The sequence below is a fragment of the Eumetopias jubatus genome, unplaced genomic scaffold, assembly GCF_037043125.1.
Source record: "Eumetopias jubatus isolate StellerSeaLion01/CBP00866 unplaced genomic scaffold, mEumJub1_p1.0 scaffold_15, whole genome shotgun sequence".
Lineage (NCBI taxonomy): Eukaryota > Metazoa > Chordata > Mammalia > Carnivora > Otariidae > Eumetopias > Eumetopias jubatus.
The window spans coordinates 61323578-61338924 of NW_028274821.1; the positions used below are offsets into that span (position 1 = coordinate 61323578).

Consider the following 15347-nt stretch of genomic DNA (forward strand, 5'->3'; position numbering starts at 1 on the left):
AGCTAGCAATCGGAAGCCAAGGCCCCATTTAAATGCCGCCCCACATGGCCGCTCGGGGGATGCAAACCCAGCATGTGGCCCTCTCTGGGAACTCCCTGCTCTGAGCTCCTTGGTTCCATCCTCCCCTAGAGCCACGTGGGAGGCTGGGTGGAGCCTGCCCGTCCACTCTCAGGGCCTTCATGAACTCTTGAAAAACTCCATGCTTTTCTTTGATTTCCATGCTGTTAAACACGCAGCCCAGCTGCCACATATAATTAAATCCTGGAGTTCTGGTCTGGAGTCAAAAAACTTGATTGTGTGGCTTTGAGAAAGTCATCTGCCCTTCGTGAGCCTCCATTTTCTCATCAAACAGCGGGTGTGAGAATACTCTGGAGGCATAAAGCACAGAGCCAGAGCTACTGTTGCCCCAGCGGGCTGTCCCGTCTCTGTCCTCTCTGTCACTGGGCATTGGAGAAGGGCCTGGACAAGGCCACCTCAGGACCGTCTCGCCCTGTGTTTCAGCCTCACCATATCCATCGTCCTGGGTCTCGTGATCCTGCAGGTGTGGATCGCTGCCACCTTCTTCCTACAGCCAAAGATGAGTGCGGCTGACAGGCAGAAACCCTTGGCTCTCAACAACAGGTGAGGGTAATGAAGAGAATGGGGATTAGAGGCTTTGGCTTCAGCAGCCCCTTGTCCCTTCCTCTTCCCCCTTGGCAGGTTCCTGGGAGGACCATACCCTCCCTGAGAGGGAGAGGGGCCGTGGTCCAGGAGTGGGCTCTGGAACCGAACTGCCTGGGTCCAGATCCTGGCTCCACCCCTTGTGGGCTATGGGACCATATGTGACATTCCTGAACACCCACGAACTGCAGTTTCCTCATTTTACAAATAATTGCGCACCTCAGAGAGGTATTCGGAGCATAAAATGTGTTAAAATATGAACTTAGAACAATAGTGCCTGGTCCAAGGTTTTCTTTTGTAGTTCACTCACTCAAAGCCCTTCACTCAGGGAGGCAACAACGCGGGCATTAAGGATACACAGCTATCCCTACGTGACCTGCTTGCGGCAGCTCACGGTCCACAGGGGCCAGTAGACACATGGCGACAGTCAACTCCAGAGGGGGTAACAGCCTCACAAGAGCAACGCAGGTAATGGAGAAAGAGGCAGGAATGGTTCATTCAGCGGCAGGTGGGACGTTTGAGCTGAGCTCGGTAGGCTGGTGAGTTCCTGCAGGTCTTGCTGAGGAGACAGTGTGGTTGTCAGCCCTCAGGGCACAGATGGAGGCAGGCAGTGGCGAAAGGGCAAGATGTCTTGAGAGAACAGTGAGAATCCAATATGGTGGCCATGCAGTGGCCTTGGATGGTGAGGGGCAGGGAGGGGGCACAGAGTGACGGCCCCAGAAAGGCCCCTCTCAAGGATGGCCCAGAAATCCAGGATGCTGAGTTTGGGCCTCATCCCACCCATAGGCAACAGGAAACCACACAATCCAGTGGCCATCTGAGAAGTTTCCTTTGGGAGACTTGGAGCAGTTCCAGCGGGGGGCAGGTCACTGTGACAACAGACAGTGGGAAAGCCACAACCTCTGCTATAACCCCAAAGCCAGCTGTAGCCACATGAGATTTCTTGTACAGGAAACCTCAAAACCCAGGGATCCCATGAAACATCACAGCCACCGCAGACAATCCCGCTGCGCTGGGTTCAGCACCTTCTGCGCTGTATCTGAGCCGGTCCCCATACTGCTGCTGTGTGGTGGGGACCGTCAAGGTCACAGGGCTAGGAGATGGGAGCTGCAGGATGGGGCCCTGAGCCACCCTGCCTAGCCACCTCCTCCTCCTGAAAGGGTGCTGGCCCTCTGCCTGCTTCTGTTTGCAGGAAAGTGTTCCACAACTTCAACTACTTTCTGTTCTTCTACAACGTGCTGCTGGGCCTGGGCGCCTGTCTCTCCAGGCTGCTCATCAGCTGCATCCTGGGCACGTGGCTGATCGCGCGCATCGACAGGACCATCATGCAGAATGGCTATGAGGGGGCGGACATGGGTGAGTGGCTGGTCCCCGGTGGCTGCGCTTTGAGTCGGGGGTGGGGGCTGGGGCTGGTCTGGCAGCTTTCGGGAAGCTGCCTGCCGGTCGAGTACCAGAGGCTTGGACTTCACACTCCTCCTTCTGCTCAGAGCTCAGCTTCTCATGGAGGCTATAACGCTGAGCAGAAAAAAAACATTCAGCCTAGTGGTCAGAAGAGAATTCAGGCTAGTAAATGGCTGCATATTTGACAGACCTTTGAGGTATCGTGGAGAGCAGTAAGAAGTACTAGAATTCCATCTGAACAGTTAGAAGGTAATTAATTTATGAATGCACAGCTCTGAAAATGTTGAGAAAGAACACGTCTCAGAATTAGTGGTGTCATTAGCTGGAAACTTAGTTAAGAAAATGGTCTGTTCAGTTAAGAAAGACTCCCAAATCAAGCCGTTTCTGTAGAGCAAAAATCGTTTTGGTTTTCTTTCTGACCTGTGTCCATTCATTCACTCAGCCATTCCTTGTATGCCTGGCAGCCTCTGTCTGAGCACCCCGCTCCTCCCGCTTTCAGCTTCAAGCTCTCCGCAAAAGGGATGGATGAGAGCGCCATCTTGAGAACCTTCTTGCTCTTCATACCCAATTTTCTAGATTCCCAGTGAAAACAGGGGCACCATTTAGGAACAAAGTGGCACAACAGTTACGTCATCAAAAGCACAGGCTCAAGCGTCATGGGACGGAGGGCATGCTGCCTGGCCTGACTTGCCTTCTGCATTTCAGGGTTCAGTGCCTGGATTGGCATGCTCTATGTGGATCATTATCATACCAACCCTGTGCTCGTCAGCTTTTGTAACATCCTGATCACAGGGCACAGGGAGAGGAGGCTGCAGCGGGCCATCAAATACTGGTGCCTAAATCAGTCAGCAGGTAAGCCTCCTGTCTGAACCTATGCTGGGCTTGGACAACAAGGACCCTAACTTCTCTGGGAGCCCCGAGATGTCCCAGCTTCCCCCTTCCCTGCCCCCCTTCCTCCATATTCTGTGCCCTGGGGAACCTTCTACCAAGGAAAGCAGGAGGCTTAGCCCACAGCCAACCTGGCCAGGGGACCCCTGAGGCGTGGTGTCCTTGTCCTTCCAAATGGGCTCCCCCCGTGTTCCCAGAAATGAGCTCTAGTTCTGCTATCTAAGTCCTCCAGTCCCTTTGTTTGAGACCCCACCCATATCCCAGGCTTCAGGCCAGATGGGGCTTGGTTTTGCTTACCACAAGCTCCTCTGGCTACCATCTTCTGCCCCCTCAAGGATCTGTACTGTCTACTCCACCCCTCCCACCCTTATGACTCTGCTCTGCCTTCTGCTGGGAAGCCCACCAATTAGCCATGTCTTGTGAGCACCAGTCTGGACTATGTTCACCACTGTTCCCAACTGCAGACATCTGGCTCTGGGACAGACTCACATCCCTCCAGCCGCCCTCATGTCCCCAGAAGTCCTGGTTCAGCTCCTTCTCCTGCACCTCACACCTACCAGTCGGCTTCTCCTAGAGCTTCTGAGGTTAGAGACAAGCTGCCCCATCCCCCAAGTCTGTCTGCTCTGGTTCACTTCTAGGTCCCCGAATCTCAACCAGGTCCAGGACGAGGTGGCGCCTGTTACAGACCCTGGTCAACAATCCCAGACTAGCCATGCTCAGAAAATCAAGATCAGGTCATGGCTCCCGGGACTTTACCCAGATCCTGTTGGCATGCTCAGACAGCGGACGGTAACCTCCAACACAGCTGCAAGGCCATTCCAGGACTACTGCCCCTGTGACAAGACCCAGGCTACCCGGCTGCTGTCCCCTGCAGTGTGAGGGGATGCAGTCCCTGTCTACTGCACACAGCACCGGGCGCTCGTGGGATGGCACTTGGGCTGAACCATGAAGTCTCAGGTCTAATAATCCACTCCCTTGGTAAAAAGATCAAGAACTAAAGAGAATTTCTGTTGAACAGTCTTTTCTCAACAATGATTTCCACTATCCATGTTTAGGAGGTAGCACTGGGGAGTTCCGTGTGGACAAGCACTTAGTTTGACCACAGGATAGAACTTCATGTCACTGAAGAAGGTGGTAAAATGTACACCAGAAGAGCTTAATTGTTAGACACAGTTTTTCTCTGGAAGAAAGTATGGCTTTAATCCAACAGGATCCTTGTTGCTTCTCCCTTTCCAGGCCTTCTGGTGGTGGGAGAGAAGGAAATCCATGTCCCCAGCCTCTAATCTAGTAGGGTGAGCAGGCACACCCTACTGGTTGGGCTGTCCCTACCATAGCCACTGGGATGAGGGGCAGATCAGAACTGACCTGGGCCTTGGTCACAAAGAAGATCTACAGATCTGACAAGGAGGGTATCCCCTGGGAAGGCTGCCTGTCTGTGGAGGCAGAGATGGGAGTGGGCAGGCATTCTAGTTGGGGGCCAAGAGCAAAGGTGTGGGAGCAGGAGAGCCTCAGGCATGTTTGAGGAGGGGAGGCCTCTGGTATTTGCGGGGCAGGGTATTGGGGGCTGGTTAGACCACCCACGGAGGCCCAGATGCCAGGCTGGGAAGCCTGGACATTTCTCTTTGTGCGGAGAGCCCAGTACTTACCCAGAGTCTTCACACCCACGCATAAGGTCCCTGATGGCCCGGGACTCGTGCAAAGTGACCAGAGTCACTCGTGAAACCTGTGCAGTGCCAGGAGGACCTACCCACAGGGTGAGGAAATTCCCCATCCACTTCACAAATCCCAGAGCCACTGAAATTCAGTAATCATTATTGAGCATCTACTGTAAACCTAGTCCTGTGGCTGGATATGTTTGCCAGACTTATCTCTTTTAATTTAACCTTTGCAACCTCCAAGCTTTGTCATTCGGCCTTCAGAAACCGAGACAACTGGATAGAGTGTTGGGATCCCCGCACTACCACTTTCAGCTCTGTGACACCAGCTAAATGACTCTGTCTTTCTGTGCTGTTTTTTTCCTTACAAATAAAAAGGGTAATGCCTACAACACCCCAAATTATTTTGAGGATAAAATGAGCATTTAATACACACACACTCCTAAGCTAGTGCCTGCTACATCCTACACTCAATAAATATCAGTTATTGTTATTTGCAATGTTGATACTTTGTGGTGATGTGATTAATGTCTGTTTACCTCTCAGGATGCTCTCAGCTGGGAGAAAGGAGCCAAGGATGGTCTCCCCTCAGCTAGTTGCCTCGCAAATAATGGCTGATTTTCCTCAGGACCTACACTCACCGGCCCTATTTGCTTCTAGACCTACTAGTAGACTCTGCCCCAGAAGTCATCTTGGCCAGCAGGGGAGAGTGTAGGGGTCTGCCCATGGCTAAGTGTATGGACCCTAAGCCTGGCAAAGCAGAAGCCATCTGTGATCTATCAGGCTGGGGCCTCTAGGGAATGTCTGTCTTAAAAAGAATTGGATAATGCGATGCAGGAATGCTGGAGATCCTAGCGCATAGGTAGCGTAAATGTTTTTGGAACGAGGCCCAGCTGTCATCTTGAAAGGGACCTCACAAATCTTTGCCCTGCACAAGAAGCAAGTAGGAAAAGGAGCACGGAGGTCATGGGCAAGGCTCCCAGGAGGATTCTAATGTAGGTCAAGAGGACACACAGAGCCCCTAGAAGGAGACTGCGGCTGGAAAGTCCTGGGACTTCGTCCATTTGCAAATTATCTTCCTCTGGTCTTGTCCTTCCCACGTGCAAGGTTTGATCTCTTGACATTTATTCCTTTACTTAGTGCTGATGCAACTGCAAGTCCCAGATGCAGGACTGGTCAGTGGCGGAGCTGGAATTTCACTCCCCAGGACCATGCTTAGTCAGGCCCGAGGGTTCAGCTACTGCCAAGCCTGGACACGCACTCAGCCCTGAGCTTCTTGATGGTCAGTTCTTTTTGGCCTTGAATGTTCTGCTGGCCAAACAGGACTGGAGCTCCCACGGCAGGACAAAGCATAGCTACAGGATGGAGTGGCACCCAGGAGCCCATCAGGAGCCACACCTCCGGTGTCCCTCCCAGTGCCTGCCCAGCAGCTGGGGTCCAGTTGTCCCAGCGGTCACCATGCAATGAGGTTGGGGTTAGCTGGACAGTCATGTCCAAAGACTCTCTGGACCAGCCACCAGGGAGAGTCTATATCCGGTCTTGCTCAACTACTCCCTGGGCTCGCCTCTCATCCTCCCTGAGCCACTCCGTATCCTGGAACCCGGCCTCAGCCTGCTCCTCGGGCTCAAGGTCGTGATGATTTGCAGCCATGTGGAGCAGCTGGATCCCCCCTCATTACTTTGTATTCCTGGGGCCAGAGGGAAGGACAGATGCAGACAGGGCCTGAGTAGGGCATTGGGGGGGGGGGGGAGAGCTAGGAGGCCGGTCCTGGGTCTTTGTACACATGGAAACCCTCCAATTCCCTCCAGGTCCTGCCTATTCTCAGAGATGGGTGTAAATAGCTCCTCCTCAGAAAGTTGGACTTATCCCACCCACCAAATTGATGGGTCTCCCACTTCTCTGTTATTTAACTCCCGGGTGTGTCCTGCCTGGGGCAGGGGGGCTCTGATTCCCCACCCCCCGCAATGCTCCTCCTGCAGTGAGTGCCACAGATGTTCACCCCATTCCTTTTCCGGAGGTTGATCTGGGATTCCCCTGGGAGGCAGACAGCCAGGGTCCATCAGAAAGAGGCCCCCAGCCCATAACTAGCCTCCCTTCTCCACCCCTTCTCCTGTTGTACTACCGCCGAGACCCTCCAGGGGGCAGAGCATGCACAGAAAACAGGACTGGGACCCAGGCCAGGCTCTGGGCTCCAGAGAACGGGGGACTCGAGAGCTAAAGCTCAGGGACAGGCTAGCACAACCCGCTCTGATGACAGACAGGGAGACTAAGGTCTCAGGCAGGAAGTGACTGCCCAGCCACTTCTGTGTTGCCTGACTTGGAGGAACCCGACATCTCTCTCCCCTCCTTGGGCATCTCCTGAAGGACAGGCTGAGTCCCACTCCTGCCGCTTTGTAGTCATGCAGCTTGGGGAACCAGGACATGCAGCTTATGTGGTGCCTCCATTCAGTCATCCCTAAGAGGAGCATGACACCCCAACTCCGGAGAGGCCTGCCAGGTGCCGTGACCTCAGGACTCAGTAAGAGGCTCTCTTCTCCCAAACCCTACTGCCCTGCCCCAGGTTTCTCTTACCTCCAGATAATCCTGCATCGCAGGGTCCGGCATCCCCAGGGCAGTTGAGGAACATGCCAAGGAAGGCGAAGAACACACCCTGTGCCATTGGGGTGGGAGTGGGGATGAGCTCTGGCTCTCAGGTGCCTTCAGGGGCCGTCCCCTGAAAACTCCTCACCCTCAGCCTCCACCCCAGGGTGCCCATGTGCATTTCCCTCAGTTCTTCTCCTGTCGCCCTCCAAGAACACCAGACTCCTGCTAATCACCTCCCAGCGCCTGCTTCTGACAGTCCCAGGGTATGTGGCCCCAGGTCCCGGTCACTTCTAATGGGGGATTTCTGGCACTGTGGCAACGGGGGGCAGAGCTGCAGGGGGAAAGCCCCTCCCCGCTTGGTGTGGAGACCTTTGTTTAGGAGGGAAGAGCCCCCTCTCCGCTGACCCTGGGGCCCCTTCCCCACAGGCATCCTCACCTGCCGCTGCCTCTTCTGGACTTCCTGGGGGGTCATCTCCAAGGTGGCCAACTTGGAGATCCTCTCCTGCCAGGGTCAAGGACAAGGTCAGTGAGGCCATTGTCCCCTCACCCCATTTCTCCCAAGGTTCCCTAACCTCACACCCTGGACAACTGACCTAAGTCCGTTGCTACCAGTGCTATTCGGTCTTCTAGCGTGCTCTGATTCTAGAACAATCCTGGCTCCAATACTCACCCAGTATGTGTCCTTGGGTCTGTGGCCTGGCCTCCCTGGGCCTGTTTCCTCATCTGAAGAATGTGAGGAGAACTCCACCTACCTCACAGGGTCTCCGAGGACTCAGTATCATATTACTATCATCATTGTTCTCCTCTCACACCCTAGCACATTCCTTTCCTCCCTTCAACCTTATCACCACCCTGGCCTGTGAGGCCTGCCCCATAGGATCATCACCTTCCATTTTCCAGATGAGGAGACAGAGCCCCAAAGAGAGGCAGTGATTTGCTCAGAGGCCTACAGAGAAGAGGCCGCGCCCTAGCTGCCCTTACCCCAGCCCGGCCCCACCACTGACCAGAGTCCTGTCTTCTGGGCTCTCAATGTGAGTCCAGGCCCCCAGCCTGGCCGAGCCATGGATGAAGAGGGACAGGGGTCTTGGGAGCCTGGCTGAGTGGCCCCTGCCTGCCCCAGCCCACCAGAGTTTCTGCCACCCAGGCTGGGCCTGTGGCCATGCCAAAGTCTTCACCTCTCCAGGGTACCCCTCAGGACATTGTCCTGCACAGCAGTCTTCCTTCATCCACTCAGGAGGGGCCTGCTGAGGTGCCATCTCTGACTGACAGAGGAGGGGGTGACCAGGGCACAGGGTCGGAACACCTTGCTTCCTCTTTTTGAAGCTTCTGACTTCCATTCAGGAAGGATCCACTAAGAAGCCGTCAGTCCCCCCAGACTCTTCGAAGGTATCAGGGACATATGTCATGGTCAACTGGACACCCAGATGAGACTCCTGACTGTGACTGATTGGCAGTGATGCTTGAGGGGCAAAGTAGGAAGTCACAGAATGCACACCTCTCTGTCCCTGGTCCGGCCATCTGCACCCAAGCCTAGGCAGCCATTTGAGCACCTGGCCCATGGCATTCCCCAGCAGCTCCCACCCTGGCACAGGTAGGGTGCCCTCCTCTTGGAGAGGGAGTGAATCCTGGAGGAGCAACAGGGGCCTGGCTCCCTGAGGACAGGCTGGGCTTATTTAGGGAAGAAAGAAACCCCACCGATCCCCAACAGCCTGGAGGAAGCCAAGTGCCAGCAGGATGGACCAGCATGGACGCCAGACACACCTGCTAATTCTGCCAGCTCAGCAACCCCTCCTGGAACAGCTCAGCTGCCCCCACTCTGTCCCATGACCAGGGCCTTCTGCCCTGCAGAGTGCCTCCCACCTGCTCTAGACCAAATAGCTCCTTCTTTCTGTTAATGTAGACAAGACTGGAATTTTTCAGATACTTTAAGTGAGAAATAAAACCACACCCTGCCTGGTCCCCCTCCCCACCACCTTCTCTCATTCCAGACCTCCAGCCTCCACTCCACCTGCCCAGTGAGTTGTCTTTGCCACAAAGCTTTTGAAATTTTTGGGAGCTCTTCCTGAGGGGAAGAGAAAGAAAAGAAGGGAAAATTGGGGGAAAGATGGCAAGGGTGTGAGTGTCAATGATTTTTATTTGAGAACCCAAAACACCAAAACTGGTTTCCCCTGAGCTCAAAAGGCTCCATGGGCCTGGGGAGGGGAGCCTTCATACTGGTCTTCATGCTGGGACTCCATTCTCATTTCTTCCGAGCAGCATTATTTTTGACTGGTTTTGGTTCCAATTGGACATAGACTTTGTTGCTATAAAGTGAACACTCGAAAATGTCCAGTTTGGCTCAGCCCAATCTCTGACATTGAACGGAACAGATTCCTGAAGCAGAACTGGTGGCCTAAGTTTCCAGGGAGGCTTAGAGGCTCCACTCCAGCTCAATCCCTGTCCCCAAGGTTGGCTGCCTCCCAGAAGGTCCCAGTTGAAAGAAGGGGCAATGCCAGCTCTGTGGGAGAGTCCTCATCCACCCTGCTCCTATGGAGAGAGGCCCCCCACCTGGAAACTTCTCCCCATGTCTTCTTCAGACAGCGAATGGCATGCAGTGAGAAGTTCCTGAGGATCCAGCTCTCCTGCAAAAGCGGGGAGAATGAGCTGTGAGGGGAAGCTCTGCTTTCTCTAGCTGAGTCTGCCTCACTGTGCACACCTGCTCACTGGACCAATAGCTCTGCTCAGGTGAGTTCTTTGTAATCCCTCCACCTGCCCCCTCTGAGCTCCCCAAGTCCTCTGGGGCCCCATGGGCGCCCCCTATGCAATCAGGTGGGTCCACAGTGTGCTGGACCTTGTGGGCCTGGAGACCCTGGGGAGGAAAGAATTACTTTTCTATTTTCCCCCTTTAGCTTTAGAATGTATTGTCAAATTTTTAAACTTCACAATTTTGACTAAGCCTGAGCCTATTTTCATATATTTAAGGCTGTTTATATTTCTTTTTCTATAAACTGTGGATTCATGTCTTTTGCCAAATTTCCCATAGTGTGTCTGTTCTTTTTCTTATCGATTTCTAGGAACTCTTTAGGTATGAGGGATGTGAGCCCCTTTGTAATATGAATTGCAAATATTTATTCCCAGTTTATCATTTCTTTCTCTTTCATTAGGATTTTTTTGGTCAGTTTGGTGGTGTTTTTGTTTTTGTTTTTGTTTTTGTTTTTGTTTTTTTGGTGTGTGTTTGCTTGTTTTGCTACATATCATTAAGATGTCATTTCTCCCCGGGTGCCTGGGTGGCTCAGTTGGTTAAGATGTCATTTCTCCCCAAACTGATGTATAGATTCATACAGCCACAGTAAAGGTATGTCAGCAGATATCTGGTGGACATTAACTATATGCTTTCCAATTTTCCATAGAAATACAAGTGGCCAAGAATAGTCTAGACAGTCTTAAAGAAGATCCAACTTGGAGGGCTTACACTACCAGATGGTAAGCCTTAGTATACAGCAACAGTAATCAGGGCAGTGCACTCTAATAGTGCAAGGAACAATAGACAGAGTCCGGCGAGACCCGTACTTAGAACATTTTGTGTATGACAAAAGAAACACACAGAACAATGGAGAGAAGATGGTCTTCTCAGTAAATGGCCCAGGGTCACTGGTTATCCATATGGGAGCAAAATTAATCTTGACTCCTACCCTCCCCCCATCATAAACAAAACCAATTCCAGGTGGGTTTTAAATCTGAATGTATAAGCTTAAAACAATAACATTTGTAGTAGATAATTTAGGAGAATATTGTCATGACCTGGGGGCAGGCAAAGATTTCTTAGGACATAAACTACACTAACTATAAAGACAAAAATTAATAAATTGGACCTGATTAAGAATTTCTCTTTACCTTCCAGAGAGTTAGAAGGCTAGAACAGAATGGGAATAAGCACTTGTCATATATTTATCTGGGAAAAAGCATCAGATAGGATATGAATTGACTCCTATGAATTAAGAAGACAAAATCCACCAGAAAAAATGGGCAGAAGATTTGACCAGATATTTCACAGAAATACAACCAAATGGCCAAAAATTATATAAAAGGTTACACGACATCATTACTCACCAGGAAAATTCAAATTAAAACCACAATGAAACACTGCCACACGTACACCAGAATGGCTAAAATAAAAAACACTGACAAGGCCAAATGTCAATGAGGATGTGGAGCAACTGGAACTTTATACACTGCTGAGGTGTAAACGCACACAACCACTTTCAAAAACTGTGGTAGTGTCTGCTAAAGATGGACTTACACATATTCTTTGACCCAAAATTCCACTGTCTGGTAAATACCCAGTAGAAATGCCTACATATGTTCACCATGCTAAAGAATGGTCAGTGCATCCTGATTTGTAATTTTCTAAACTAGAAACAACCCAAATGTGCATCAATAATAGAAAAGATAAATAAAATGGGGCATTTTTTAAATGACAGGATGCTATACAGAAATAAAAATGAACTTACAGCCACATCCAAAAATGTTTGAAACTTTACAAACATAATGAAAGAAGTCTGACATAAAAGAGTATGTTCTGTATGATTCCATTTAAATGAAGTTCAAAAACAGGCAAAACTAATTCAGAATTTAGAATATTTGTTATCCTTGGGGAAGAGAGGGCAGTGACTTGGGATGGGTAGATGAAGGGGCTCCTGGAGAGTTGGTAATGTTCTATTTCTTGGGGGTACTGGTTACCAGGTGTGTTCCTTTGGGTAATTTATTAAACTGTATACCCTTATACTTTTTGGTATGTATGCTATGCTTCCACATGCAAATCCAATCAGTTTGATCCAGAATTTTTTCTGGTTAGTACCAAGGCCAGGTGGCATAGCATTTGATTCAAGACTCTGGAATTACATGATCTCTATTCATATCCTGGATCTAGCCACTTCCTATCTTGGAGATCTTGGCCAAGTTATTCACTCTCTGAGCTTCAGTTTCTTCATCTGTAAAATAGGCTTATTATGCTACCCTGAGTATAGTTATTAAGGGAATTAAATCCTCTCCATAAATATTAGCTCTTGTTGGTCCTTGTTGGTCTTCATTCTGTGGACTGTGGAGAAGATGGACAATGAGCCGTGGAAGAGGAAGAAAAAGATGAGACTCTACTCAAGAGACATTTTCGGGGTGCATGGCTGAATCAGTCGGTAGAGTGTGTGACTCTTGATCTCAGGGTTGTGAGTTTGAGCCCCATGTTGGGTATAGAGATTGTTTAAAAATACAATCTTAAAAAAAAAGAAAGATATTTTCAAGGTGAAGACCGAGGAGGAAGATATGATGGTGAGGTACAGAAATAGAGTCCAAAGACTTGGCTCCACTAAGGACCATTCCCTGTCTCTCGCCTCCTGCCCACCTCTAACATGGGACAGGGACTAACCAGGTGACCTCTGGCTGGTTAATCTTCTGGATATCACATTGCAGAGTTGGAAGGGCAATGCAAATGGCATCCAAAAGCCAAACACAAATTCCCATGTTTAATCCAAACTCAAACTGAAAGCCCCAGACTCGGGAGTTAAGGGAGGCAAATTCTCAGTGGTAATACTATGGGTTATTTTTATGTTCTCCCTGGAATATTTTTCTATTTTCTACAACAAGTGTGTTGTTTACTCAGAACAAAATACTGTACATGATATATCCATGCCTACATATTTATATCCATATATGTAAAAAAATGAACCCCCAGATTATAGATGTGCCAGAAACTAGAATCTAGACAACATCTGGACAGGGAAAACACTGCTTCTGATGTGCAAAGGCCAAGCCAGCAGGGGGTCCTGGGACAAGACAGAGTATAGATGACTGCAAATCATTCCTGCACATTTCCTATTTTAGGGAGGGGTGGGTGGGGGGGGAGAGGGAGAGAGAGAATCCTAAGCAGGCTCCATGCCCATCTCGGAGCCCAACACGGGGCTCCATTCCATGACCCTGAGATCATGACCCCAGCCGAAATCAAGAGTCGGATGCTTAACTGACTGAGCCACGCAGATGCTCCCACATTTCCTAGTTTTTACTGTGTTTTTCACCCCTTCCCTCGGTTATCTATACTTTTTTCTCTTTCCTGCTAAAATTAGTCCAACCTTCTGTTACAATATTTCACCTTGTTAATAAAACCCAGTGCCAAAGAAGGGGGGAATAAAAGGGTTTTCTATTCTCTGTTTCTTAACTTCTGAAACTAGTCTGAATGGAATGATCACTTGTTGTAGGAAGTTGTCCTAGGGTGCATTTACTAGCAATTGGAACAGAGATCTCTGTGGAGGGGAGGGATTTTCTGGGGAGTTGGGTACCTCACAAAATATAGGAAACCCTCAAGTCAGGTTCAGTGATAACCTCAGTCACAGGTCTGGCCAGGCAGGACCCTGGCTGGCAGTGTGGGAAAGAGACAAACTCTAGGAGGGTCAGACCAGGACATTCCAGGTAGTCGTGCATTTACCCAGGGAGCATTCACTGTGTCTGAACCACGTGCAAGACACTGTGTGAAGGTCAAGTGAAGCTGAATCAAAATTAGTGAGACATACCTGTCCTTCAGGAAACACCTACTCTGGATGTTCGGCACTCCTGTCTTTGCCGGTAAACCAACATACAAGCACACCCAGAGAGAGGAGAGTGGACAGGCGGTGAGGAACGTGAGTGGCTGGGACACTTGTCCCTGGTAGTGGAAGGGTGGCAGGCTCTGGGAGGTGTGAAGACAGAGGAGCAGGCTGAGGGGGCAGGGGGCATAGGCAGGAAGAGTGGAGAGCTTGCTGAAGCAGGGAGGGGTAAGGTGGGAATCAGACGTGGGGGCCTCTGTGGTCATCTAGGACTGTGAGTTGGGATTTGGCAGGGGCGGCAGAGTTGGGGGCTGGGGGTACTTCTAAGCCGGAGAGAGGGCAGGTCTGAGCGGTATTTTAGAAGGGTTATGTGGCAGTGGTGGGGAGGATGAATGGAACTCAGAGTCCTAGAAAATAGTCTTTTCATCCTAATTCCATACAAGCCTGAGGCCTGAATTCGGAGCCCTTCAACCATGTAATCTGAGAAAGAGATGGTCTTGTTTAGAGACGCGTTCAACTTCCTACTTAGAGCCAAGCACTGTGTAGATATTGCCCGCAGAGGATGGTTTTAACCAAGCAGAGGGGATGGATTTTCTCGACTACCATGGCTCGGAGTTACATCTGTCTCCTTCAGTTTTCGGAACAGTTAATGCGCTGCTCTGGACGCTCCTGACAGCCCGACAGCCCTGAGGCGCCCCCTTGCAAGGGCAGGGAAGGAGTGGGTTCCTAACAGTTTCACTGCTGCGGGTGGGGCGCTCCGGTTGCTAGGGGCCATCTCCTCCCACCTCCGAAAGGAAGTGAGGGCGGGGCTAGCGGGGCTCCCGCCCCTCCGCGTTGCCCTGGAGACCAAGTGCGTCCCGCTGCAGTTGAGCCTGGAAGGGCCCTCGCTGACTTGAGTGGTGGTGCCTTCTTGCAGGTGGGGCGCTGGGCCTCCCTCCATCGCCCGGGCTTAGAGGGGAGGGCCGGGGACCGCCCCCACCACCCTCTCCTCTGTTGGCTGGCGGGGCCGGTGGCACGAGAGGAGCCTGCTGGGCCTTCTCAGCATACAGTGGGTGCCTAATTAGCATGGCCAGAGTCAGCCTGCTCCCTCCCTCCACTACCCCCTCTCTGTCCACTCGTGGCGGGGAGTAGCGGAGTGGGGAGTCAGGGGTCCTTGAACCATGTTCAGCTCCAGTTTGGGGGTTCAAGGCCAGCTTGAAATCCAAACTGACACCTTGGGCACGTTGACTTTCCCAGGAGAGCTTGGGAGCGTGAAACACAAAACAATAACCATTTATTATTATTCTTTACCCCCTCAAGTCCCTTTTGGATTTGCACTCTGCTTGGCTGGAAGAGCCAGCCTTCTCCGTGAGTTCTGTTCTCGCCTGAGGTTTGTTTCCTTCTTGCTTCTTTGCCCCTCTCCTCTTTTTTGTTTAAAATGAAAACAAAGGAGCCCCATGCTTTCTCTCAGAGCAGTAGGGTGGGGGTGGGGGTTGCCTGGGTGGGCCTTGTCCTAGGCGGAGGACTTGTCCTGGGGGTGCAGGCGTCAGTTTCTCAACCTCGGTGGGAATGGAGACCAAACCCCAGACAGGATTCCTGGACAGTGAATTCCCAACAGGGTCATTCAGCC

At 51.2% G+C, this 15347-nt stretch overlaps 1 protein-coding gene across 1 annotated transcript in view; it reads left to right on the forward strand.

Moving 5' to 3' along the window:
• The window catches only part of LOC114213592 (stimulated by retinoic acid gene 6 protein-like), a 39285-nt gene extending 35543 nt beyond the window's left edge, over positions 1-3742 (forward strand). Inside the window, exons 16-19 of the mRNA XM_088018815.1 lie at positions 502-621; positions 1853-2016; positions 2767-2913; positions 3588-3742. Coding sequence (XP_087874941.1) covers positions 502-621; positions 1853-2016; positions 2767-2913; positions 3588-3742 — 586 coding nt within the window. The remainder of the gene's footprint in view (positions 1-501; positions 622-1852; positions 2017-2766; positions 2914-3587) is intronic.
• Positions 3743-15347: the final 11605 nt, after the last annotated feature.